General features: G+C 45.7%; 3 protein-coding genes, 2 long non-coding RNA genes, 2 other non-coding genes and 2 pseudogenes across 9 annotated transcripts; 3 read left to right on the top strand and 6 right to left on the bottom strand.

The window, feature by feature from the left end:
- Positions 1-1,805: 1,805 nt before the first annotated feature.
- Positions 1,806-7,549, top strand: LOC100826375 (BTB/POZ and MATH domain-containing protein 5). Of its 2 annotated transcripts, none has more exons than XM_014897874.2 (4): positions 1,806-2,368; positions 5,148-5,523; positions 5,606-5,879; positions 7,125-7,549. In XM_014897874.2, exons 1-4 carry the CDS (start codon positions 1,929-1,931, stop codon positions 7,307-7,309), a joined length of 1,275 nt encoding a protein of 424 aa, XP_014753360.1. In that variant the 5' UTR covers positions 1,806-1,928; the 3' UTR covers positions 7,310-7,549. The 2 variants fall into 2 exon arrangements, with proteins under 2 accessions (XP_014753360.1, XP_014753359.1); XM_014897873.2 differs by having other exon boundaries at positions 1,813-2,368; positions 7,105-7,549.
- Positions 7,550-9,376: 1,827 nt separating this feature from the next.
- Positions 9,377-14,836, bottom strand: LOC100826690 (ubiquitin-conjugating enzyme E2 2). Of its 2 annotated transcripts, XM_003557493.4 has the most exons (5): positions 14,549-14,833; positions 14,330-14,355; positions 10,641-10,730; positions 10,477-10,565; positions 9,377-9,844 (listed from the first exon to the last, which is right to left on the bottom strand). In XM_003557493.4, the coding sequence occupies exons 1-5, from the start codon at positions 14,671-14,673 to the stop codon at positions 9,716-9,718; spliced, it is 459 nt and encodes a 152-aa protein (XP_003557541.1). In that variant the 5' UTR covers positions 14,674-14,833; the 3' UTR covers positions 9,377-9,715. The 2 variants fall into 2 exon arrangements, with proteins under 2 accessions (XP_003557541.1, XP_010228320.1); XM_010230018.3 differs by lacking the exon at positions 10,641-10,730 and having other exon boundaries at positions 14,549-14,836.
- On the bottom strand, positions 9,859-10,470 carry LOC112269854. Its single transcript, XR_002962034.1, has 2 exons — positions 10,246-10,470; positions 9,859-10,155 (listed from the first exon to the last, which is right to left on the bottom strand). It is a non-coding gene; the product is annotated as an uncharacterized LOC112269854 (long non-coding RNA).
- Positions 11,576-11,810, bottom strand: MIR7723A (microRNA MIR7723a). The gene has a single exon (NR_127005.1). It is a non-coding gene; the product is annotated as a microRNA MIR7723a (primary transcript).
- MIR7723B (microRNA MIR7723b) lies at positions 12,207-12,405 on the bottom strand. The gene has a single exon (NR_127044.1). It is a non-coding gene; the product is annotated as a microRNA MIR7723b (primary transcript).
- Positions 14,837-15,032: 196 nt separating the features above from the next.
- Positions 15,033-16,007, top strand: LOC112269853 (zinc finger A20 and AN1 domain-containing stress-associated protein 7-like). Its single transcript, XM_024457231.1, has one exon. The coding sequence runs from the start codon at positions 15,212-15,214 to the stop codon at positions 15,707-15,709; it is 498 nt and encodes a 165-aa protein (XP_024312999.1). The 5' UTR covers positions 15,033-15,211; the 3' UTR covers positions 15,710-16,007.
- Positions 16,008-17,860: 1,853 nt separating this feature from the next.
- On the top strand, positions 17,861-19,023 carry LOC100824350 (annotated as a pseudogene).
- A 2,354-nt stretch (positions 19,024-21,377) lies between these two features.
- Positions 21,378-22,318, bottom strand: LOC104581710. Its single transcript, XR_729819.3, has 2 exons — positions 21,976-22,318; positions 21,378-21,771 (listed from the first exon to the last, which is right to left on the bottom strand). It is a non-coding gene; the product is annotated as an uncharacterized LOC104581710 (long non-coding RNA).
- Positions 22,319-22,517: 199 nt separating this feature from the next.
- LOC100825170 lies at positions 22,518-23,565 on the bottom strand (annotated as a pseudogene).
- Between the last annotated feature and the right edge of the window lie 4,232 nt (positions 23,566-27,797).

The raw sequence follows: 27,797 nt of genomic DNA on the forward strand, positions 1-27,797 counted from the left end.
TAATTTATTTTAACAAGGAGTAGCTACACTAAAAGAGTAAAATGTGTGGGTATAGAATACACTCTAAGATAATTGATGTTTAATCATTTAGCAAGGAGTACCTAATTTTTTTTAACAAGGAGTAGCTACACTTTTTTAAATGTGTCATACACGCTAGAGAAAATGTGCGAGCGAGCTTTCAGCGCCTTCCATTAATTAATTTCTGTCTCGTGCAAGTCTCGCCGCCTCGCCCCTGAGGGCGTGTTTGGACGCCTGCAAGGCGTCGGGCTGCACCGCACGGGGGCTGCTGCTCCTGGCATGCTAGCACCAGCGTTGCAAATTTCCACTGCAGCCCAATGTTTGGGGAACGACGGTGCAGTCGGCAGAGCAGCGGCCAGCGGACGGCGCTGGAGCAGCGCATGACGGTCCAGAAGAGGAGGGGAGGCCCAGCAGAGGAGAAGGATGGCCGGCGGAGGAAGGGCGTGCCGGCGGAGGGCCGAGGGACGTGCGCCGATGGAGGGGCAGGAGGCGGGGCGGCGCTCCAGATTCCAGAAGCACAGGGGCCGCGGTTGGGCTGCGTGCCGGCAACATAGGGGCGGCGGAGAGGGCGGCGCTCCGGCCGCAAAGGGGCAGCACGCCGGGGGAGGGGCCGCGAAAGAGAAAGAGCAGCGGGGGAGGCGCTCGCCCGTGAGAGAGAGAGACGAGGCTGCAGGAGAAAAACGGCCGGCTCGCGGGCCTATTTTTGCATGCGGGCTGCAGGTATCGCGTGCGGCCCAGGAGACCAAACGGCTCAAAATTTGCACTGCGGCTGCAGTCCTGGTGCGGGGCACCTATCCAAACTATACTGGGCATGGGTGGCCCGCCCGGCCGGGCTTCGGCAGGCCTGGCCCGAAGCCCAACGTCCCGGGCCGGGTTCGGGCCTTACTTTCCAGTCCCAAGCCCGGCCCGAAAGCCCGAAATGACTAAAAAGGTATTTTTTAGGAAAATAGGTATTAAAAATCATTTATTTATTCTGAAAATAATTATTTTAATGCTTTAATGGCCTATTTTTCGGGTTTCGGGGGGTTTCGGGCTGGACCAGGCTCGGGCTTCAGGTTTGACCGCTGGGCTTTTATGAAGCCCGGCCCGGCCCGGAGTTTGCCCAGGTATAATGCAGAACACGCGCCTGGCTTCACCCATCCGACCGAACCGCCTAGTCAGCTGCACTTCACAGCTATAGCTGCGCAACGGACCGGGCTTTCTCAAAAAACCCGCCAGCCCCCGGCGTGCCCGGCCCGTTTTGGGCTCGGCCCGGCACGGAAATAAACGAGCCGTGCCGGCCCGCGACCCGCCTTGGGCCATGCCTGGGCCTTTGCATCAAGCCCGCGGGCCGGCCTAGCCTGACCCGTTTAACCATTACACATGAGGAAATAGCACAATATGGAAAAATTTGATGCCAGCAAGAGTCAAACTCCAGACCTTCAACGTGCACAGGCATGACTAGACCACCAAACTGCACTAGCATTTGTGTCCAACATGATTTGGTTGGCTTTTTATCCATCTGGTTGGTGGAAAAAGACAAAAAAAAGCACAACTGGGCTGCGGCTGGAAATGAGGCCTAATGGGCTAACGGGCCCGGGCCGGCCCGACCGGGCTCATGTGCCGTGCCCGGGCCTGGATTTCGCCGGAACGGGCCGGCACGGCACGGCCCGTTTATAAGTGGTGGGCCCGGTTAAGTCGTGGGCTGTGCCGGCCCGGTTAAGTCGTGGGCTGTGCCGGGCCAGGCCCGGGCCGGCCCGTTGGCCAGCTATATTCACAGCCTGCACCTTTCCTTTCTTTCTTCCACCACCCCGACGGCCCGACGACGCAACGGCCGCGTCACCCGCAAAACCAAACCAAACCATTCCGCCCGAAAAATTCCCCAATCCCCCCTCCTGCCGCAAACCCTAACCCTAGCCAATCCCGTGCCCATGGACGACGACGCCGGCGACGCCTCGCCGCCGCCGGGCCCTCCCCCCGCCGCCTCCGCCCCTTCGTCGCGCGACATGGCGGCGTCCCCGACGAGCTCGCGCTCCGTGACGGAGACGGTGAACGGCTCCCACCGGTTCGTGATCCAGGGCTACTCCCTCGCCAAGGGGATGGGCGTCGGGAAGCACATCGCCAGCGAGACCTTCACCGTAGGCGGGTACCAGTGGGCGATCTACTTCTACCCCGACGGGAAGAACCCCGAGGACAACTCCGCCTACGTCTCCGTCTTCATCGCGCTCGCCTCCGAGGGCACCGACGTCCGCGCCCTCTTCGAGCTCACGCTCCAGGACCAGAGCGGCAAGGGCAAGCACAAGGTTCACTCCCACTTCGACCGCTCCCTCGAGTCCGGGCCCTACACCCTCAAGTACCGCGGCTCCATGTGGTAAGCAGACGCCTCTGAATATCTCTCATGTTTTGAATTCACTTTGCTACGACTTTCTGTCACACTGCTGGTCGATTGGCATTAGTGGAGGTAGTTCTGATGCAGCAACGAATTTGGCATGTCTCGGTTTGTAGTTGTGTTTGTGTCATGAACAACTTTTACATTTAGCTGTTGCTGTTTGGTTTTGGTTGTACGTTGCTGTTTGGATCGGATTCTATTTGATGGCTAGGTGTGGTGGTGAATTGATATGTAATGTAGGTAGGTGGCAAAATTCTTTAGTATAGTGCTTCATGTTCAGCTGATGTCGACCTCTGTAGGCACTGGTATGTATCCATGTAAATTTACAGTGCGCAGAGGATATCATTATAATTTGGTGATAGTTAGGTATCCATCTTAGTGTTCTGTTACAGCTATGAGTATTTCCCACTAGTTTATGTTGGTCGGTTCAATCCAATGGCATGCTGCTATTTGAATTATCTGGTTTGGATCTGTTAGATTTGTTTGCATGCTTTACAGTAAACAAGGTGCAGGTATGATTTTTCAGTCCTGATTTTGGGTGTATTATATGGTTTTAGTGTAGTGCTATCAATTTGGTAAAATGAGTTGCACTTATGAATCGACTGCCTTGATCACAAGCACAATGGTGGGGACAAACGAATGTAAGAGAGAATGGCCATCCCATTTTGATTGATGAACTTCCCTTAAATGAGAGGGCGATAAAGAGGTAGAGTCGGCTGGAAGGAAGAGATTTGAGATACTTAAGAACTAATTCATCTCCTTGCTTAATCTCAGTGGTAGCGTATGTCTTGACTTTTGTTAAGGTTCATCCCCTAACACCTTATATTTAATAAGAGATACAGCCAAATTAAGCAACCAGATCCAACTAACTTTGCAGTTCAAGAAACTTAAAGATAACAATTGAACTAATTTTATCCCAATGGGTGTGTCTGGCTGTGTCATGTGTGCTATTGATGACCAGGTGTTGACGTGATATATAGCAGCCAATGATACAGATGGCTTCGGATCAGCGTGGCTCGCTTTTACGAATACCATTATATGCAAGCTGCTGGCATGTTCAGCAATAATTGTATCGAATATTGTTCTAAAAGAGTCCAATAACCCGAGCTTGTGTTAATTCAATTTGTCTGCTACTATATCATTGTTACAGTGAACTGATGCTTTGAGTTTTGAATGTCTTCATGCTAAAGCACACACACACTTGATTAGGTTACGGTTTCAATAGTTTTGGGTTTACACATGTTGGCAAGTCTGCTGGTTAGTGTTTTGTTGCATGTGGTGTGTAAGTTTTCTCCAACTTGACACCCAATTCATTTCCTTCATTATAGCAGAGGGCAATGAACTTCTCTTAGATGAGAAGCCACGCGCCATTTTGACTGTTCCTGCAATTCATTAATAATAGAATTGTCCCTTTTTTATAAGGAAAACCAGGCCAAAAACCTTACACAGAGAGGTCTTGAAGGTAACTACTGAGACCCATGAGAACTGCATGTGGACTCCCCAAAAGAAAAACAACATGTTTCCAACCACAAACGCACCCGCACCAGTTAAACTTTTTATTTAAGAATACATCGTTGATACTTTGGTTTGCATCACAAGTTTCGCAGCACACTCGTTTTAGATTAGATCTTTTGTTGATAAAGGAGTTCCATGGTGGATTGTGTTGTGTGAAAAGAATGTGATAGGAATAGTTCTTCATACCATGTGATCACACTGCTTTAAGTCCTTTAGTATCGTTTTGACATGTGCGTGATATTTACTTACCTATTCTTACCCATTAAGATTGTAATTTGAATTGTTGTATACTTGTATTTTGGCGTGTGCTCTACCATCAACTTAGGGCATCACAAAGTGAACTTTGTTAGTGGACATCAGGAAATTGCCCAGACTTGCTGTGTGGGTTGCAGTAGATTTCTGTTCCAGGCCAAACGTCAGAATTTCACATTTTGGACTACAGTATAAAATGAAAGCCACCAATCCTAGTTGCATCAAAAGTTGTGCTTCTACTGGTTGTTAGTCACTAGTTACTAGCATCGAAAGCAGAAGCCAACAGGTCTTGTTTCTGAATCTTCACAGCCACAATTCTTTAGGTTTTTGGCTTTTTATTCCCAACATATTATTTTCGATTCAAAGTAGTTGGACGAATTTCCGTTTACCAAAGTTATCTGGAAATTTTTGTGTTTTCCGATTTTTGGTGGACCTATGAACTTTTAACACTTACTGTTTTGAAGTAATCTTGAGCATTCCCTGGAAGTAGATACTTCCTTAAGTCTTTTAACTTTTTATGCAAGATAAATATTTTGTGCTACCAGTTTCGAATTTTTTGGTTGGGTACATTTGATAATCTGTTGTTTGAACTCACTGTACTGGATTCTTTTGTCTCATTGGGACTTAGTGGGGCAGGGTTGTGGTATTACTACTTGGCTGCTGATGATTCCGTTTACATGCATGTAGTTCAAAAGATCATTTTCTTTCATTAGACAACAATTATTAGGGATCATGTAATCATTCTTGACTTCAGTAATTGATTTTAAATACTCTTAGGTTTAGATGCATACCGATAACATATGTGAAACTAATTTCACTGCACAGTCAGTTAACATACAAACATCTTCTACCTGATATGTTCAGATGGGTAATGGCTAATGAATTTCACTTTATTATGGGGAAACTGCAATGTGTGGCTTGTAGTTCTTCTCAAGTATAGTCTTTAGCAGCTTTTGGATTCTGATGATATTCAGTCCTTTCCTTTACATTTCAGGGGTTACAAAAGGTTCTTTCGACGAACTGCTCTTGAGACGTCGGATTTTCTTAAAGATGATTGCTTGAAGATAAATTGCACTGTGGGTGTTGTGGTGTCAACTATTGATTACTCTAGACCACACTCCATTCAGGTTCCGGACTCTGACATCGGCTACGATTTCGGTTTGCTTTTGGACAGTAATGAAGGAATTGATATTATTCTCAATGTGAGGGGTGAGAAGTTTCATGCCCATCAATTGGTGTTGGCTGCACGGTCTTCTGTATTTAGATCTAGACTTTTTGATGATGAATCGGCTGGAGATAAGGACAAGATTGATGAGAATGATGATCTGAAAGTGGTTGTTATTGATGACATGGAGCCAAAGGTTTTCAAGGTGTGTATCTACTTCAGTTGTTAGCAATGTTCTTCCAGTAACCTGAGAGCAAGTCCTTACTATATCTGAATACTCCTTGCAGGCCATGCTTCATTTCATCTACAGAGATACGCTTGTTGATGATTATGAGCTGGATGCATCAAGCTCCGAGGGCTCTATTTTTGATACTTTGGCAGCAAAGTTGTTGGCTGCGGCAGACAAGTATGACTTGGAAAGGCTAAAATTGCTATGTGAATCTTACTTGTGCAAAGGAATTTCTGTGGCCTCGGTTGCGAGTACTCTTGCATTGGCTGATGATCACCATGCTATGGAGCTTAAGGCCGTTTGCCTAAAATTTGCTGCAGAAAACCTTTCAGGTACTAAGACTTTCATACAAAACTAGTAGCAAGTCCTCTTTGCTACAAGCTTGTTGGATGCTCTTTTAGTTACTCTATTTATGAACGCCATATTTCTTTGGTTTATGTATGAACTCTGTATTTATTTGGTATTGGGTTTTAGGTTTAATTATGTTATGCTAGTGTAAGCTAGAATATTAGTATATTAAAAATTTGCAATGCAATTGGAGTCGATTTTTCTGGTTTCTTTTCAGTATTAGTCAATACTCATTATTAAAATACTGTATGTTCCTGAAATGTAGATGGGTTACCCTATGCAAATGTTGAACTAATCGGTGCATCCGTCCATTACTAGTGTAGTGCAACTGAACCTTTTTTGCGGCCAATTAGCCCAACCTTCAGGATTGAACGTAGCATTTCAATTAGTAGATCTTACAGTTGTTTTATCAATTGGCATTAATCTGATGGTTAGAATTTTAATTGATATCATGTACTGATGTGGCATTATTAGGAGTCTGCAGTTGGGAGTAAATTTTTAGAATATGGAAGGATCCGACTTAAATGCATTGCATCTTATAGGCCCAATATTTCCTACCTGAATTCGCATCAGTTGAAAAACTTGCTAGGCATTTAAGTAAGCAACTTGTAGATGAGCAAAGTCCATGCAGGTTACTTTTAGGGATTTCCCAGTGCAGCTTACAGAACGTTAAAAGTAGGGAGGGAACAGCAAAGTTATGAACCATTTCAACGAGAGGTGATATGTGCATGCTTTTAGTTTCTGGTCTTGGCATTTGTTCGACATTAGTAGGTAGTACAGTTGGGAGCTGAATCTTGCCTAGACCCGACTTGAAGTTATACTGTAGGTAGCAATTATTGCTGGTATAGTGATATTTCTTGTTTAACCGAGGCATAAATATGTTTGGGCTGCTAAGCTGGACTATTACGTTTTATCATTAGCAGCAGTTCAACATGACTTGTTACCTATGGATCTTGGTATATTAGGTAGGTTTGCTGACAAATAATAATGCAGTTAGATGAACCAAAATCTAGTTTTTAGCCAGCTCTTCTGTTACTATTGCCTTCACATCTTTGTTGAAATTCTCTTGACCTGTCCAATTTCATGGTGTGTTAATTATGTTTTGCCCCATTACTGTGCCTAGAAAATTATCGCTTTCACATACTGTCTTTCGACAATTAGGTTGGGTTCATGGTGCAATTAAGTTTATAAAGCTCCATAACATTCCAGATACCCTTATGTCTCTGCAGCTGTGATCCGGACCAGCGGGTTCGATTACCTCAAAGACAACTGCCCAGCACTTCAGTCCGAGATACTGAGAACTGTTGCAGGGTGTGAGGAGCCATGCATTAGTGGGGGGAAGAGCCAGAGCGTCTGGGGGCAGCTCTCAGATGGTGGCGATACAAGTGGCCGGAGGGTTCGGCCAAGAATCTAAAAGCAACCCAGAACTCTGACCTGATTAGGACCCCTTGTGTAAATGGTGACATCGATTTGTTCTGTATGTTCCAAAGAAGATTCTACTAGCTGTATCTCATCTCATCTTCTGACCTTTTTTACACTTTAATTCATATGTTGTTCATAGTTAATGCATTATTTGATCTTGGATCTTTCGCTGGATCATTGCTGCGTTGGTACCTGCACTTAAGGAAGAAATGGAGGTGCTGTTTTTGCAACTGGTGTTTGCAGTAGCTACAGATGATGCTGACAGATCAGTTTAGTTGTATTCTTTGATCTCAAATGAAATAGAAAGAATGATTTATCTGGTAGGATTTGTAGACGCTGTAATGAACCATAGAAAAATAAACTACTCCTGCTGATCCTAAGTTCCTGACGCAAATTTGTCTAAATATGGATGTATCTATTCTTAAAAAGCGTCTAGATACAACAATTTAGGATCGGACGGAGTAGAAGTTGTTTGATCTGAAAAAATTGCTTTTAAAGTGATCGTAAATCAAAGCCTTACACTGCATGGGAAGAACGGAGCAGAAGTTGATGGACGCATGAAACACAAAATGCAGTCATGTAAGTAACGACTGACAGGCGTTTCAAACTTTCAATCTTGACGGCCGGCGGCATTATAGTCGAGCACGCAGGCCGGTGCGGCATGGAAACCTCAGCAGCCCAACCCTCTTCAGGCACGCCTTTGCACAGGCTGCTTTTCGTCGAGACGTTGCCGGGACAGCGCCAGGCTGCGAGCCTGCGATTTCGGCATCATAGTGTTGAGAGACGCGTGGCCAGCATAACAGCGCCATCGACGCCCACGCATATCGATGAGCGAGGTCGTTTTGTGAAATTCACCCGACTCGATTAACAAGATTCCGCGCGTGCGTGTTGTTGCACGTCAGGGACATTGCCACGGATTATGCGGTTTGCATGCACGAGCGGCCTGCTGGACCTCATTAATTACGGCCATCTCCGAGAGCCCAAGTTCTAGGCCTGGACGCCGGTCGCAGCGTTGAAGCCTGAACCTCAGGTCTTGCCCTTCCATCAATTCGGTCTTTTGGTTGCGTTGGCTAGAGCATGAATCTTTTCGTGGTATCAGAATCAAGAGGTCTCAAGTTCGAGATCCGGTTACCGCAATTATAAGTGGATTATCTTGCCCACGAGGTAAGCTCTTTAGTTGGGAACCAAGGATCAGTTCTTTGATTGCGTTGGCTAGCGCGCACGAAGCTTTCAGTTGGGAACCAAGGAAGAAGGCGCTCTTCGGCGACAGCGCGGCCCTGGTGGTTGTCGGCGCCGACCCCAAGCGCCACGCTCCGGGAGCCCGGGCTCACGGTGCGCATCCACAGGGACGTACGTGCCCGCAGTGATCTCGACGACTGGAACTCCATCTTCTGGGTGGCGCACCCGGCGATGCTGGACATGGTCTAGGCCAAGGTCAGCCTCGACGAAAAGGGGATGCGAGCCTCCAGGCACGTCCTCGCCGAATACGGCAACGTCTCCAGCGCCGGCGTACGTGCTCTTCATTCTCGACGAGTGCGTAACGGCCGGCATTGCATTTGAATGTTCCCCTTCCAGCCCTGAATAATGCGCGTTACCTTAATTATCTTGGTCACTTGGTGTGTTTAGGCTCTGGTTGTGGAGTTGTCGTGCTATGCTGGCCGGAGAAACAGCGTAATGCGTGACCTCAAAAAAAAAAACGGAGTAACGCGCGATCCACAGTGATGCTAAATGCAATTTTAATGTGTACCCAGAAGATTGGAGTATTTAGAGATCTATGTGTGGCTGCTTAATTATGCACTTTGACTAAGATTTAGTCTAATGCAGGACGCCTTAATCATGAGATGGGTCAGCAGCACAGCAAACGAAGCAGCACAAGGAATGATCGGAACACAAAACCACGACGGAATACGAACAAATTCAGTTTCCCTTATGACAATCCACACGGTTGCCTTTGCTATTTGCATTGGATACCTTTAACTCATCTTTTTTTGCTATATTTTCATACCCAGGTAGCATAGCAGTAGCCAAATGTCCCCCTTTCAAAAAAAAAGTCTCCCTAGGCAGACAAACTCAGTAGATTATGCTATCAAGTTACACGACATGAGCGAGGATCTTGTGCGGTCCATCAACCATTTCCAGGCTATAGCTTTTTACACAGAATATGCAGGTTACCATAACAATTCATGAGGCAGTCCACATGTACTCAACAGCAGTACATAAGGAAACAGCGTAGCAAGCCAGAACACCGAATCATGACAGTCTACAAACAATCACCGGAGAATTTTTGTCTACAAGCAATTACTGGAGGTGTTTAATGTTTCAACTGCGATGACTATAGAGGGCCAGAAAACACAGGTTTCAAGTTGTGCTTATTGCAGATTTTTTGGCACTGCCTGACTTAGTCAGCAGTCCAACTCTGCTCCACAATCTCACGGACTTTCCGATTGTACTCTCGCTTGTTCTCGCTGAACAGTCTGGCCGCTTCCGAGTTTGCTGGAGAGTTGGGGTTTGGATCACACAGCAGGGACTGCAAAGAAAGTATTGAAAGGAATCAATGATCTGATCAGAGCACCAGATTGGGTGGCATGATGCAGACACGAGACTTGCAGCCATTTGGGAAATGGCGCATGTGCAAGGGAAACAACCCATGAAATGGGTCTCTGGTTAACTTGTTTACATCAAAGATTAGAACATGGCACCATGGTTAATCATTCCATGGCAAAGAGTGGTACAGTAATGAAACCTGACTTGAATCTAATTCACTATCATGTTCCGGATTAACAAGCTTTTTCTTGCAATTTTAAGCTGGTCAAGCTTAGGTAGATGAGTTCCCTTTACCTGTACATTTAGCAAACTTTATTTACTTCGGCACGATTTAAATTGTCTGACAAAAACAAATTCCAGCGTTCAGTATACATAGAACCCTACCGTATGCAATGCAACTAGACCAAGGTGGGCCAAAGTTCACACAAAAGTTTATCCTGGAAAGTGGAAACTGTAAACCAACACAACTAAATTAGGTCTTACTACTGAATACATTTCCATTCTTGCTATGCTTTCCAAAATATTTAGGCAAGTGATTAAACATGCTTAGTAGTAAACACAAAGATCTTCAATAGGAATCATAAATGAAGTTTGTTTAGCCTGACCGAAAGGTACCTGAACAGAAGTCAATATGGCAGCAACGTCGTATATAGGACTCCACTGGTTCTGTAGAATATCCAGGCAGATGCTCCCATCTGCATAGACTGCAACAATGCAATATGATGTTAAATCACTTCTCTACAAGGTATTCGAATCAACTGGAGAGAGAGAGAGATTACTATTTGGATGAAACATCCTAGAGACAAACCGAACAGTTGGTGGCTTGTTGGGGTAATCTTCTGTAAATTGCAAGGTAAGCTTGAACGTGCCTGGAGATGCGAGACAATCAAATGTCGGTGAACTTTCAAGTGCCACCACAATAGCATTAATTGAAATGGAAAGGTAAAACATGACTAGTTGAGACTTTTTGGTTGTACTATATCATGAGAATTGCTGCCTACATTAAAAATCAATTGATAATAATAAACATGATATACTAACATACTAAGAACACAGGCACTGAAATTTCCACATGCCTTCATAACTTCTATAGACTAGATGATTGAGGCTACATAAAAACTGAACATCTAAAACATCAAAACCGCCATGCATAACACAAGAAATGTCATACACAAGAGTGCAGGCTAAGAATTTTCAAGTGCAAACTGACGTATGTGCCCCATGTCATAATTCACTGTATACAAGAGCACAGTAGACGGAAGTATGAAATTATGAATTGTTCTGTGACAACCCATGCTTTATCTAAATGTTGACAACACAAGACGGAAGCGTCACAAAATGTAGATACAAAAGCCAAATTATGCAAGACCACCTGGAAGGAAAAGGTGATGAGAACATTACTTCCACTGATACAGCCATGCCTATGATGCCTGCTCAGGCTGAAGCTAAACCAGCAATTGAGAAAGTCTAAACAAGACAAGAACGCAATGTGGTTGTAAACCAAGGTGTTGGACGTGAAGATATTTTTAGCAAAGTTTCGTGCTGTTTAAAGCCAGTTGTTTAAGAGCCCTTGTTGGTCACTTTCCGATTTCAAGGAACAGCTGACATTTCAACAGTAAGTAGGCTAGTTGTAGTCAGTTGTACTGTAACAGGACGCTATAAAAGGAAGGTGGCTCCCTCCACAGGTAAGAGTTGGCTATTTTTAGATCAATTGAAGGTGCAACTGTGAAACAACTACCTTGGCCCTCTTGTGTGATGGCTGGACCTACAGACTGATTTCATCGGCAGCCCCAACATTCTTTCAATTATATAGGCAAATAACCAAAAAACTAGCTATCGTATAATTGCATATACAGATGAAGGATTGTTGGGGTTACCAATAGGAGATCAATGTGTTGGTCTAGCAGACAGAAGAGAAGGCCAAGATAGTTGTTTCAAAATTGAACTTTAAACTGAACTAAAACTAAAAGTAACCCAACTCTGACATGTGGAGGTATCACCAGCAACACAAACCCTCCTTTGTAGCCAGAAGGCCTAATGCTACAGCCTATAATGCACGATGCTACAAAAGGAGAGTGGCTCAGCATGCAAGACTTGGTTACTTCCGCTGCCCCATAATAGTGGTGTGCAAACATTCCAAAATTTACTTTGACCATCAATTACAGCAATAATATGTGGATTATGTGCATAAGAACTAGACCATTGATTTTTTTTCGAATATGGATCCATTGGTATAATTTTTGTGGCAAACAAACTACATAATATGGCTCTAATTAATAGTCAAAGTTAAATCTCAAAATGCTTGCACGCCCACAACAAAGAACAGAGGTAGTACTTTTAGTTCAATTGAAGGTTCCATTTTGAAACTACTACCTTCATCTTCTTCTTCGATAGCTCAACCAAATTGGATCCATCGGTAACCCCAACAATCCTTCATCTATAAATAGTTACAGAATTGTTGGGGTTACAAATAGGATATCAATGTGTTGGTCTAGCTGCATGAGGAGATGATGAAGGTAGTAGTATCAAAATAGAACTCTTAATAAACTAAAAGTAACCCAACTCTTACATGTGGAGGTATCCCAAACAATGCAACACCTCCTTTTGAATAACCAGAAGAGCTGTTGCTACAATGTAACTGGTTACAACTAGCCTAATATGACTATTGAAATGTCGGTTGTTCCATGAGCCTGAATGGTGAAGAAAAATGGCTCTTAGCTTGCTTGATAGCCTACTTTAACTGGCTGCAAGTAACAGTCAAAAGGACAGCCAAAAATATTAGGTCAAAATACCTTGATGTCCAACACCTGGGTTTCTGGTTACAACCACCACATTGCATTCTCGTCATGTGTAGATTTTCTCAGTGGCTACTATACCATCAGCCTGAATTGGCGTCATAGACCGTTTAGTCGTATCAGTTCGAGTAATGTCACGGTGCATCCAAAAGGTATTGGAGTGTATACAAAAAGTTCCTTCAAGAGGGGGTGGGGGGGGGGGGGGGGGGGCTGCAAACCGAAAAGGTTGGACTGAGAAAAAGGATATATTTATTTCCTCATTCCATATAATGATATGACTTCATTGTTACTAATACTAAGATTTAATTAGAAATTTACATTATCAGGTTAGCTCATCACGTGGCAAAAATATATGCACAATACACAAGCATTGTCTGAAACTGCCATGTGGCAGAATGGTTGACTCCATACCTGATTTCTTTACGGTTACTAGCACAATACCGTGCTTGTGTTGCTATGAACTAAAAAAATATGATAGATGTTTAAAGAGGATGTGCTGTCTCAGATCAGATAATCAATATACACATAAATGTGGCATCTATCTGATCAACGGGGGGCGTGGTCTGAATGTGATTGACTGCCGCCACCAGTTGAGTTATTTATGGTAGTAATTAGTAAAGATGTGTTCCTTCATTTGTTCTACTCTATCATGTGCTAGCGTGTATATGGGGATGGAACAGTCTTAGGAGGGTATGTGGGTACCTATGGATAAAGTTTTTCCACACACGTCTGTGAGCACGCAAATATCACTTGCTGCTAGTATGCATAACTAAATGAAGCTGACGCAAGATTTTGTTACCTAGAATATATATAATAGGAAGATTGAATAATGCCATTATAAACAGGTGATGTTTCTAGAACAAGAAAGATTCATATACCAAACTAAAAATGAGAAGTATAGTTCGAATAATGGATTTACTGTGTCTTCTTCTCAAATAAATAGCACTAAAATGATTGAAAGCAAAGAAGAATTAAACAAATCATAATGTCTTTCATCGTGGAACAGAACCATCATTCCAGAGCTAAATAGGAAACCTATTTCTTGATGCAAGTATGACGCTTGTCGTAATCTAAAATAAACTTCTGTTATTGCATATGTGATAGTTAAGACTTAGGACCACGTTTGTTGACAAAACAGAAATACCATTTTTTTTTGTGAAACTCCAAAGCAGATACAGCCATATGCCTATAGTTCAAACAAAATTAATTACCGTAGAATTCATACAAATCCCCTAGTTTCCGCTTAAAGAGCTTGAGTGGAATTGGTGAACATAACGGATGTTTTAAGATTCCAATTTAAGGAAAACCAGAACCGGTAGGGATTTTGTAGTTTAGCCTGAAATACACACTTCTAACAGACCTACTTTGGTACATTGCAATGGAAAACGCCCAACAAACATACAGTAGAAATCATACAACGGTATTTTCCACGAAGAACAAACATAGCAAATTAATCAACCCAAGCAGGCTAAAAAATACTCAGCCACATTCCCAATCCGAGGACAAACAAACTTCGTCTTCATAAACATCCGATGTGCTATTAGCCATAGACAAAAACTAACGATGAACTAGTAGCCACGTGCTAACGCCAAGGAACTGGTAGCCACAGACAAAGCACTAAACATCCCATAATCTAGAGGTCAGATCAAGACGATCAAACCAACAAGCCTCACCTCCGTCCCACGGCGTGTCGTCCGGCCTGCGAAAAAATAAGCACAACACACGAGACAGGATCAACAGTCAGCACGGCAGACATCGTCACCACATAAATAGCTTTAAAATGAAAACCACGGACCGATCTACATGGAGGGAACACCCCACCCCAACCAAACCCTAGAGAGGCCGCCCCGCGCGAGGCCCGAGCCGGGGAGAGTGGGATGGGGATCACGCACCCGAATATGACGGCGTTCCAGAGCATGATGTTGTTGTCGTGCGGCGCGCCGCTGATCCCCGCGGGCGGGTCGTGCTGCAGCCGCTTGAAGTCCCGCATCAGCCGCTTCCTCGACGGCGTCGACATCTCCGCCGCCGCCCCGCCACCCCTCGAACCCTAGCTAGGTAGTAGGAGCTTCGATGCCCTAGCGGCCGACCGGCCAAACCCTCGTGTCGGGATCGAATTAAGGTTCGGTTGCGTTCTGGGAACCGGGGAAGCTTCGAGAGAGGGCGAGAAAGTGTTTAGTTATAAGCGAGAGGCGCACGGGTAAAAAGGAGACCGCGTAAAAAGGAGACCGCGTCAACCACGCGCTGGCTGTGGGCCCCTGTTTCCGTTCGGTCTCTAACTGTCTGACCGGTGGGGCCATGTGACAGAGGTCCGCTCGACCTTTTTTGACCGTCCGATAGCAGCCTGTCGTTGGATTTCGGAATCGCGTTGCTGCCGTTGCCGATGCCGAGCCTGAGAGCGAGATTATGTCGGAATCGAGCAGCACCGACGCCCGACCTCCTTAAAAGGCCACACCGGTAGGCACAAGCCAAAAGCATCAGCATCGATCAATCTTCCCGGCGAAAACAGAGCAACCAAGCGAACCGTTCGTTCGATCTTGACGGTTCGTGCATCGGCAATGGCGGGGATGCAGCAGCAGCAGCAGGCGGGCGGCGCTGCTCAAGCTTCTTCGGACGGCGGCGGCGGGCCGGCCCTGTGCGTCGGCGGCTGCGGTTTCTTCGGCAGCGCGGCGACCGGCAACCTCTGCTCCAAGTGCTACAAGGAGCAGCAGATTAATGTCGCCGCGCCCACGGTGGACAGCATTGTTTCTGGGCTGGCGTCGGTCACGATCAAAGAAAAGGCAGTGCAAACTTCAACTTCTTCTTCTTCTTCTGCCGCTGGGTCTGCCGGGACGGAGAAGACGGTGGCGCCGGCGCCGGCGACGAAGAACCGGTGCGAGGCGTGCCGGAAGAAGGTGGGGCTGTTGGGGTTCGCGTGCCGCTGCGGGGGAACCTACTGCGGCGCGCACCGCCACGCCGCCGGCCACGGCTGCGGCTTCGACTACAAGGCGGCCGGGCGCGACCAGATCGCGCGCCAGAACCCGCTCGTCGCCCCCTCCAAGCTCGACAAGATTTGACCCTGATTTTATTTTCTTTTATTTTCTCCAGCATGTATTGATTTTATTTTATTTTATTCTCGTATGTATATTAGAGTAGATATCACGTACTTCCTCCGTCTAACAAAAAATGTCTCAAGTTTGTCAAAATTTAGTTGTATCTAGACATGACTTAATGTATAGATGCATTCAAATTTAATTAAAATTGAGACATTTTTTGTTGGACGGAGGATGTAAAGACATCAAGAAAACATGTTATCCCGCATGATAAAGGGTTAGTTGAATGTTTGCCGGAGTGCACTTCTTGAAGATGTCAAAGTACAAGTGAATTGCTTTTATGTTTTTTGTTGGTGCATGACTGCTCTATATTTTTTTATAGACGTTAGGTATATTGTATTCCGTCCGTCAATAATTCTTGTCGAAATATTACATGTATCTAAACGCTTTTTCAAAATAGATACATTTATTTTTAAACAAATTTGAGACAAGAATTATGAAACGAAGAGAATACTCCACATGTATTAGATCAAAGAGTTTTAAGTTTGAGACTTGACCACGGTAATATTTACAAAAATATGTTTGCGGCCCTATGTGAATCCCACGTCTAAGGCCTAAAGTGGAGGCGCACACATCATGCCATGCCAATCTTAATTAATGAGTGAACTGGCAGGTGAATTTGTTTTTTCACTATCCTTGCGAAGTTGAGCACCTGCTGTATCTCATTGCTCATTTAGGTTTTGTGTCAAATGGAGGCGCGGCGCCCGTCAGCTTTGACAATAAGATGAGAGGCAATGTACAATTATTTGTCGGCATGAAGAATCAAAATTAATTTGCATTTTGCTAGTAAAAATGTAAGAAACAGTTTTTTGAGAAAAAAATTATGTTGACCAGAGCTTCTTCCGGACGACACATTTCCCTTTTTCTTTCTTTTTTTCTTTGAGTGGGTTCCCTTTTTCTTTCTCGAGCGAAAGCTTCGTGTGAAGCCAATCTGTAGGCCAAAACTCCCACAGGTCCCCTGCAAAAAAAAACTCCCACAAGTCAAGAGCCCAAAGGGTCCGATCAACCAAATATGGCTGATTTTTCACCATCTTCAAAAAAGAAATATGAAATGTTTGAGACAACATCCTATCCTCTAATGGCTAGCATCTTGTACTCTTGCAGAAAATTCAACTCTAATACGAAATTCCTTTTTGAGGATGTAGCTCTTGCATTGCTGAGCACTAATGCAACTATTTTATTTAATGGGCTAAACCGGAATGTCAAAATGAAGTGTAAAACTGAAACTACAAATGTCAGAAACCATATCTCTGAAACAATCAAGAATCTGAATTTCAGCGAAATATGAGAAATAAAAATATAAATGCTTGTTATTATGCACATAACTGATATCCACCATCCATGGATTTTGTATGAATAATAGCAATATAATTAATTTTAGTGTTGACATATCAACAAACCATCTGTATAAGATCAAAGAAAGCTTATTAAACTCTCCTTGAGTTTATTTCTTTCCAATCACGAATTTGTTTGCGTTCTCCTATCAGTCTTGGTGTAGCAGAGAAAATCCCATATGCATCAGCCTTGCTGAATTTGAGGGACTGGTCTATTTTTCTATTTCATTTGCTGTAATGCGGTAAGTTTGCCTCCTTCAAATTCTAATTGTTTGTTTCTGCAAGCTTGGACAGTTTGCTGTTTACAGAAGTGAGAGGACATCAGTTAGTATCTACTATCCTATAATTCGTTTTCCTGTCTTGTTTAATTTGGCCCATTTGTTCCAGATCCTGCAAATTAAATTCATGTGAAGTAGAAGTTTGCAGAAAACATTGAATTTGACTTCTTGTATAGTCAGTCATTTTGTCAAGCTGTCACAATCTATTTTTGTAATTAACAAAGTTGTGTGTGAAAATTTTGTAAGCGAAATAAATTTTTTTGGCTAACACGTATGATATCAAAAATAAAAAAAATGCCTCTTTTCTTTCTTTCTTTTTTGAGAAAAAAAAGAGTGACTGGAAATTCCAGTGATAGAGGGATTTGAGTTGTATACAAAAAGATGAGATTGGAGTCGGAGAAGAATTAATTGTGGCAATAGTAACCGGAACCGGACTCGGAAGTCGGAACCAACCATATAACACTGGGCAGGGCAAAACCTAGAACCGGCGCTTTGAATCGAAGATGGCCGGCGGCGGCGGCGGCGAGCGGAAGAGCGTCCTTGTGGTGATGGAGAGCAGCAACAAGGCGTACCTTGTCTTCCACATCAACATGAAAGATCTGTTACAGTGCCGTCCACGTCCGGAGAGGGAGAGGCAGATGGAGATGCGTACACTCCCAAGCCCCGCGGGAGAGATCCCCAAGCTGGTTGGCCAGATGGAACGCATCGACTTCACCCTCACCGTCGGCGGCGCCACGATGGTGGGCGTGAGCAGCCAGAGGCGTACCGTCACCTACGACACGCGGTCCGGCCTGGTGTCCTCGGCGGGGCCGGAGCTGCAGCACCACAAGATGGGCGGCAGCTACGTCGTCCCGATAGGGCGCCGGATCTACGCGCTCCAGCGCCATCACGGTGTGTTCGCCCAAGCGCAGCAGCCCTCCGGCGAGGTCTGCGCCGCCCGCCTCACCCAAGAATGGCGCTCTCTCCCCGAGCCCCCGCCCGATTTCCGCTGCGTGAGCTCCCACCTGCCCACGTGCCAGCTCACGGCCTACTTGGCCGCCGGCACGAGCCTCTGGGTCTCGGCCAAGGACCGGGGCACCTACTCCCTCGACACGGCCCGCCGTGCCTAGGCCTGGCGCAAGGACGGCGACTGGGAGCTGCCCTTCTGCGGCCGCGGCGTCTTTGTCCCTGACCTCGACGGCCTCTGCTTCGGCCACTGCTTCCAGCGCCGCCGACTCCTGGCCGTCGACATGGACCAATCCCCGCCGGCCGTCCGCTACAGGTGGGAGGACACGTTTCCCCGCTGGGTCCTCGACAACCACACCGGCGACCTGTGTGGGCTCATGCCGGAAAGCAGCCTCGTCTACCTTGGCGCCGGCAGGTTCTGCATCGCTTGGACCGTCGTGATGCACGATGCCGACGACTACTCGCTCAAGCGCCGCCTCATCCATGTCATGGCACTGCAGCTCCTCAAGACCTCTACTTCCTCCGGACACAAGGAGCTCAGGTTGATCAAGCACAAGGTTTGCTGCTACAGAATGCCAAGCCATGGCCAGATGGCCTATCTTCTTTAGCTACTCTTGTACTACTTGTATGTGCCTTCCTAGCTTCCTCCCCCTTATGTATCTGCTGTATGTATCTCCATCATTGAGATTGTTGGGGTTACCAATAGGAGATCAATGTGTTGGTCAAGCAGACAGAAGAGAAGACCAAGATAGTGGTTTCAGATTGGAACTCTAAACTAAACTAAAGGAACCTAACCCTTACATGTGGAGGTATCCCCAGCAATGCAACCTCCTTTGTTCAAGAAAAGGGAAAGTACAACCCTTCTTTGTAGCCACAAGGCCTACTGCTACAGTGCACATTGCTACTAAAGGAGGATGACTCCGCATTTAAGAGCTTGTTACTCCTTCCGTCCCATATAATGGGTGTGCACACATTTCAAAATTTAGTTGAACCATCAATTACAGCAGTAATATGTGGGTTATGTGCAAAATTATACCATGGAAAACTTTTTTTGAATATGATTCCATTGATATAAGGCACAGAAAACTTCATATTATTGGTCTAATTAATGGTGAAAATTAAACCTCGAAATGTTTGCATACCCACAATAAAAGACGCAGGGAGTACTTTTGAAACTACTATCTTGGTCATCTCTTGTGTCGGCTCGACCAACAGATTGAATTCATGGGTAATGCCAACAATCCTTCTTCTATACATAGAGAAGGAATTGTTGGGGTCACCAATAGGCAATGAATGTGTTGGTCTAGCCGATGGAGAGAAAACCAACTTAATAGTATCGAAACAGAACTCTTGACTAAACTAAAACTACCTAACTCTTACGTGCTGAGTTATCCCCAACAATGCAACACCTCCCTTTTACAATGCAACTGGTTACAACTAGCCTGTATTGAAATATCGGTTGTTCCATGAGCCTAAACGGTGAACAAAAAAGGATCTTAGCTGGCTCGGTAGCCTACTACAACTGGCTGTAAGTAAAAAGCCAAAAAGACAGCCCAAAATATTAGGTCAAAATGATGTCCAACACCTTGGTTTCTGGTTACTAACACATTGAATTCCCGTCGATTTTCTGAACGACTAGTCTAGCATCAGACTGAATCGGCGTCATAGGTGGTATAGTCGTAACAGTACAAGTAATGTCAGGTGCATCCAAAAGGTATTGGATTGTATACAAAAAGTATCAGAACTTACTTTCTTTTTTCTGAAAAATAGAAAAACTTCCGATACATGGAGGATATGTATCTTGTGTATCTGGGCATCTCTACGTATCCAGACAGGATACACCACTGATACAGCGGTTTTGGGATGTATCCGAATTTCCTATGGGGCGAAGGGAGGACCTGATTAGTTGGCCTGCCGAAAGACTGGCTACAGAAAATGGGGCTGCAAACCGAAAAGGTTGGACTAAGAAAAGGAGATATTTATTTCCTCATTCCACATAATGAATAATTGAATATAACTTCAGTGTTATCGATACTAAGACGAAATTACAAATTTACATAAGGTAGGCAGAGAGCTATTATCAGATTAGTTCATCTTGTGCCACATATACATGCACAATACACAAGCATGTTTAATGCACTAAAACTGCCACATGGCAGCATGGTTGACTCCATAAATGATTTCTTTTCGGTTATTAGCACAATACATGTGCGTGCGTTGCTACTCACTAAAAAAAATTATGATAGAGTTTTAAGAGGATGTGTTGTCATAATCTGTACACAGAAATATGGTTTCTGTTTGATCATAGGGGGCGTGGTCTGAATGTGATGGACCACAACCACCAAATGAGTTACTGATAAACAATAGTAAATATGTGTTACTTCATTTGTTCTACTCTGTCATGTGCAAACGTGTATATGGGGATGGAACAGCTCGTTGTATCCCTACGTTCACACTCAGAATCCATGGAGCGGAACATTATCCATCTTAGGAGAGAGGGTCTGGGGGTACCTATGGATAAAGTTTTTCCACACACGTCAGCAATTGCGAGCATGCAAATACCACTTGCTGCTAGTATGCATTACAAAATGAATCTGACGCAAGTTTGAGTTCCCTAGAATATAAATAGGAAGATTGAGTAATGCCATCAAAAACAGGTGATTGTTATTCCAAACTAAAAACGTGAATTACAGTTTGCATAATGGGTTTACTGTGTCTTCTTCTAAAATAAATAGCACTAGAATGATGCATGGTAAATAAATAAATAAAGTGTAATGTCTTTCATCATGGAGCAGAACTCCCATTCCGGAGCTAAATAGGAAACGTATTTCTTGATGCAAGTACGAGGCTTGTCTAATGTAAAATAAACTTCTGCTATTGCACCTGCCATAGATGGGACTTCGGACCAGATTTGATGATAAAACAGAAATAACATTTTTTGTGCAAGTTCAAATCAGCTACAACCATAAGCATATAACTTGACAAAATTAATACTTGTAAAATTCATATAAATGCTCAAGTTTCTGCTTAAAAGTTTTGGTGCACCTTGAGTGTAATTGGGAACATAGCAGATGCTTAAAGCATAACATGCAAATTTTGTCATTTCCGATTTAAGGAAAAACAAAACAGGTAGGGAGTTTTTAGGTTTAGCCTGAAATAGACATTTCTGACAGACATACTAGTGCGGCAAAACTGTGATGGGAACCCCAACAAACATACGGTACATTTCCACGAAAAACAAACATAACAGATTAATCGAACACAAACAAGAGCTAAAAACAACTTAGCCTCACTCCCAGTCTCAGGACAAACAAAATTCCTAAACATCCCATGAGCTATTTAATGTTCCACTTTACGAATTCACCGTAAAACTATCCCCAAGGACCTAGAAGCCACAGACCAAGCAGATCAGAGCAAGATCATGAAACCAACGAGCCCCTCACCTCCGTCCCACGGCGCGCCATCCGGCCTGCAGAAAAAAGCACACCGCACGAGACAGGATCCACAGTCAGCGTTACAAACATCACCGCATAAATTGCTGGAAAATCAAAACCAAGTGCCTATCTAATATATGGAATGGACACCCAACCAAACCATAGAACATCGGGCATCGGAGAGAAAGGCACCCCGCGCGAGGGCCGAGAGAGTGGGGGCAGAGGAACCAGCCACGCACCTGAATTTGACGGCGTTCCACAGCATGATGTTGTTGTCGTGGGGCGCGCCGCTGATCGCCGCGGGCGGGTCCTGCAGCAGGACTTCCTGCTGCAGCCGCTAAAGTCACGCATCAGCCGCTTGCCCGCTTCCTCGACGGCGTCGACATCTCCGCCGCCGCCAGTCCCCGCCCGGAACCCTAGCTAGGAACCTCGATACCCTGGCGGCTGACTCTCGTGTCGGGAAAGGCTTGGTTGCGTTCTGGGAACTGGGGAAGCTTCGAGAAATCGAGAGAGCGAGAGAAAGCGTTAGTTAGCGAGAGGCGCACGGAGGAGGTCGTCGGTCAGTGACTCAGTGGAACGGCAGGCAGTGTGCTGGTAAGTTCGACGGTAAAAGGGAGAAAATGCCGGTCATATCGCATCTGATGCTGTCATAAAATAAATAAATAAATAAAATACACACTTGCATGTCAAAATAAAGCATGTTTTTATTCATTGCATTGGATCGTAAATACATAGGAGGACAATAAGGAAAAAAAGAGAGTTAAATATACTAAATCGATCCCTATTTATGTGTGACTACGCCGACATACGGTAATTCGACGGAGCCCATGTAGTACTTTCCGTTGCCCCTCTCCATTATCTCAGTCGGTCTCACGCTCTTGGGTCCTCTCATCTCTTCAAGTATCTTCCCATTGGGCCCGACCCTCACAACGAGCAGATGGCTACCAAATTCAAAGGGAAGCTCATTCTTCTCACGATGCAACGCCACCCAGTAACCACCCCTCTTGTCTTGTCTCACGTGTCAGGGTAGCCTGGAAGGTCGGCAAACGGCTCGGTCTTGCCAGCGTTGGGCCCTTTCATCCAGTGTCTTAGGAGCTTGCATGGGCCGGTAGAGGCAACCACCAGGTGCGTACGATCATGTGAGATAGAAACACCGTTTGGATATGTGATGCCCGACTGCAATGTGGTAACATCATTTGTGTGCGGGTCGTATCTCATAAGACGTCCCGTCGAGTCCCCCGTTCTAGTAACCATCTCGTGTTGTGACCTCTGATAGTTCATGGAGCTATCTGTGAAATAGACTTGGCCAGTGATCTGGTCGACATCAACCCCATTGGTGAAGTGGAGAGGCGCACCATCCACCTGATTGACCAACACCGTCGCCTCTCCACCGTTAGGCCCAACCAGCATGAGCCCCTTGTAAGCGTTGGCTATGTATAAGTTTTCCGACTTGTGGTGGAATTGCAAGCCAAACGGGCGGCCGCAAAGGCTCTCTGCGACGGTCTCCGGGCGAAACGGTCTTCGGGCGAAGTTTGGACGCGGTGCACATCTCGCTGCTATAGTCAGGGCCGTAAGCATAGGTAGTCCAGCCGATCTTGTCGCCGTTCCAGTTGAGGACGCGGCCATCGGAGACGCCGCTGTACGGGCCACGGCCCTCGCCATCGAAGGCGACGCTCTCCGGGCAGGTATCCGCGGGGGAGCGGTAGGTGCTGGCTGCGGGTGGCGTCGAAGCTGGCGACGGCGGCTGCCATGGCGCCGGGCATGAAGAGCAGGGCCAAGATGACGAGCGAGATTGTGGCCTTGGCGAGACGGCTCATGCTGCAGCCCATCCTAAATTTGCTTTGGTACGTGTATTGGTCTCGCGTGTTAATTGCCGGCGACGATCAGCTCTTGAATGGATGGTTCGCTTGTTTGTGATTTTTTTTGGTGGAGAGAAGCGGCTGGGTTAGCTCTGCACTTATGCTCGATCGATCCAAGTGATGGCTAAGTCCGACTCGGTGTACGTACGATCGAGATCAAGTCCAAGTCGGTCGACGGCACGAAAGATGGGACCACGGTAGTCAAGCGAGAATTCTCCGAGGAAGCCGTCCTATTGGATCGGGGGGTCCGGATTGCCAGTGACGCTTGCGCCGTGACTCGGAGTTGGATTTACCAAATCCGAGACCGAGAGCAAGACTGTGAGAGTCCAAACCCCCGATCGATCGGTTTAAAATGCCGCCTGGAAAACATGGCTCCGCACACAGAGCCAATCAGCCACGCGTGGGACGAGGAAGATCTCGGTGGCAGCGAGCCAGCAGACCGCCAGCGGCGGCAGCGCGGCCACCAGGAACCTCTGCTCCAGGTGCTACAAACAGCAGCAGCTGCTCAAGCTCGCGGCCTTCGACAGAGCCACCAAGTCTCGCCTCGCGCCGATCATCGTCAGGTTCCCGAAACCCCAGCCTGCTGCCGCCGGCGCTGCTGCAGGACGCGAGCCCAAGAAGACAGACTACAAGGCGGCCGGACGCGAGCAGATCGCGCGCCAGAACCCGCTTGTCGTCGCGCCCAAAGATCGTCAGGATTTGACTCTGGTTTTGGCCCCGGACTGGCGCGGAAGATCCGTGGCGCCGCGTGGAGTATGTACATGTTCAGGTGCAGCGCGCGACCGATGGATACGGTCGATCGGCAAGAGCTAACTGAAGGCTTGTATAGATGGGCTACTATACTTGTTCGATCTTGTCTAGATTTAGTTCGAAAACTGCTTGCATAGATCGATGGTCTAAGCTGATGCATCCATGTCCTTCCTTGTCCTAAGAAACATCACTGTTGTATTTCCAACTAAGGGACGATGGCCGTTGATGACAGCCCTTTCCCCTTTTAATTAGTACATTTTTGTAACTCTGGTGGCTCGAGACCTTACTGTGGAACTCCATTCATCTTTGCTATTTCTAGATAATTTGCACCAAATTTTTGGAACGTGAAGCTACTCAGTGTTTTGATAGAGTGAAAAGAAATCAATAATCATGATTGTTGACTTAAAAGGCAACGTACCAGGTGAAATGGGAATTTGATGCAAATCTGAAAATTTCCGTCCCGGCCGTTGGATCCAGAATGGACAGCTGGACGAAAATTTTCAAATTTGCAACAAAAATCCCATTTCACATGATAAGTTGCCTGAGGATTTGTCGGCTGACTTAGAAAAATACATATACTCCCTCCGTCCAACAAAAAATGTTAAGTTTTTCAAAATTTGGATGTATCTAGACATGACTTAATGTATAGATACATTCAAATTTGGTCAAAGTTAAGATATTTTTGTTGGACGGAGCAAGTACCTAAAATCGATCAGCCAGCTGGTGTATGCATGGTTCCGTACGTAAGAAGATTTACCCTCGAGTTATGTTTGACGGAAATGCGTCAAGTAAGATCAATTTCGTGCATCAAGTAAGATCAATTTCGTACGATTATGCTACAGCTAAAGAGTAAATCAATTGGGAATCAAGTTTTAATTTACCATGACCCAAAAGTCAGATGAGTAAGTAAAAGAAAAATCATAGTGACAAATTAGTCATACGAGTAGACGCCTCTTTGTCGTGCATAGTCTCTGCTATATTTCTTTAAATGGGAGCTGTGATGCGCCGTTGTTCTTCGTGGTACATCGTTTTTTTAAGAATAGCCTATAACTTTATTCAAACTTCACAATCGTTACAGGTACAATGCTTTGGATCGTAGAACCAAGAAATTACAAAGCAACTCCTGTAACTAAGAATTACAATGAACTTAAAGACATCTTCTTCTTCATGATATCAACCTTTGCAACACGAAATACCGCCGATCTTCAGTAAAGAGACCGCAATCAGACTTGATCGGGAACATCGTTCTTCTCCCTAAAAAAATTCGAACGCCGAACCGTGGGCCTTTTAAGCCTGATTTGTCTCCACCTAATGAAACAAACAAGCTTGCTTTGTATCCACTAATGAAACCACCGGTGCGACTTCCCCTAAAAATTGGATTGAGTGTCTTAGTCACCACTCGCCTGCCCCTACCGCTGACATCTAGCGTGGCTCAATGGGCGGCATAGGCTTGGTGAATAGGATAGGTAAACATATCTAATTAAACCCTACCGAGATATGTATAGCTTGGGTCGTTTGAGTGACAAGTATAGATTCTAGACAGAAGTTTGGCAGCACCTCCCCGCAGTTCTTCCGATACATGTCTCGACAAATTGCCAGGAGGCTATGTATCCAGAGAAGAACAGGGAGACTTTGAGGAAAGTCTACCTTTTTTCTATTCTTGGCAAGAAAAGGTACCCAAAGTACACATTATTGGCCTGTCAAAAAAGTGTGTGGATAACCTCATGCGAACGGGGGTACACAACCCTCATTTCAAACGAGGGCTAGGCGACCTAGGTTAATTCTACTCCCGGATTCCCCATTTAATCCGAAAAAAAGATATTCTTGTTCGTAGAACATCATAATATATACCATTGATGACCACCAATTAAAGCAATTAATGACCATTAATTGAAAGCAATTACGCTTATTACTACAATTAATTACTTCATCCCGCCTCTCCGCCACCTGCCTTTGCCTCTCTGCCTAGCTCATGTCTATCCTCACCTCCTCTTCACCGTCGGTGCCACCTCCCGCCAACTCCTAATGAGTGCTCACACGCACCGACGGACATTCATCCGGTCCTCTTCGTGCACACACTGTTGGAAATGCACTAACCACATGTGATTTCTGTGCATTATTCATAGCACACGGCATGTGCAGGCTAAAGTGTGCTTCACATCAGACATGCAACTAGGGTTTACTGTCCGTGGGCATTCTTTAACATCCCAGACGGTTATACCTGGGACACACACGGTTTAGTATTATTCTCACGCAGTTGTCTCCTTCCGTGTGCAACTAGAGGGCTCAAAAAATGTCTGATCTGTACTAGTATCTATATCTCTATCAATAACTATAAGAAACCTTGGATACATGATTTGATCGATCGATGTTTGTAATTTTCTCATGAAGGAATTACTTATTTAGCACTGGTGTGGCTTGGAAGCATTTATTTTTATGAGCTCTGTTTGTCATGCAGCATCAACATCATTAATTCCAGGCTACATACCCCCTTAAGCAACATCCCACCTGATATACCCTTCAATGATTTCGCTCCTTGTAGTTGTACAGCTAGCTAAACCCACACGTTATGACATCCCATATAAACAGCATTGCATCAGAGCTGCGTTCTCTATTCTTTCTACATCTAACCACGGACAGCTCGACAAGACGAGCAGCAGCATGGCATTGTCTAATCGGTTTAAGGTCCAAGGTTACTTCTTCCAAGGGAATGAATGATGCACCATTTGGGGCAAGTGAACAATACATAGATCGAGAGGCAGAATACCAAGACAGAATTGGGCTGGAGCTTTGCTGATACTCGACTTGACCCTCATTCATTCGGCCGCATAATCTGGCGGCAATGCTAGGAAATTATTCTCTTGGCCACTTCATTTGCTGCAAATCACGATTTATTGGAGCCAAATGTCGAAATTGCCCTCGGAGCTCCAGCGCTATAAAATAGGTGCGCGTGGCTGCATAGTCCCAGATTTAGTCTCAGCAGACACCAGAGCAATTTCTCCTCTCACATAGTTCCTAGAGGAATAGAAGCCATCGTCGCAGGAAGGAGTCGATGGAGGGGAAGAAGAGAGCGGCGGCCGCCATTGCCGCCCTGTGCGTGCTCGCCATGCTGGTGCCGGCCTCCATATCGGCCGAGGAGTTCTGCGCCTGCTTCCGGCGGTGCTACTCCGGGCGCAGGTGCCCGCTCTGCGACGTCCGGTGCGCCGCCGGTTGCAGCCCCGACGGCGACGACATCGACCCCACCCCCGTCTGCAGGATGGCCTGCGGCCTCGGCTCTATCTGCGGCATGTCGCCGGCGCCGGCGCCGAGAAGTAAGTAACACGACATGATCTTGCATGAATCCGTTTGCTTGCTCCGACAGATCATTTGGTCCTTCCGTCTCTGATCTGATGATGATTTTGTTCCAAATTCTAATCCCCTTCGCCGTTTGCAGATGCAGCTGGCGCCGCGGC

This window comes from Brachypodium distachyon, chromosome 1 (assembly GCF_000005505.3).
Source record: "Brachypodium distachyon strain Bd21 chromosome 1, Brachypodium_distachyon_v3.0, whole genome shotgun sequence".
Lineage (NCBI taxonomy): Eukaryota > Viridiplantae > Streptophyta > Magnoliopsida > Poales > Poaceae > Brachypodium > Brachypodium distachyon.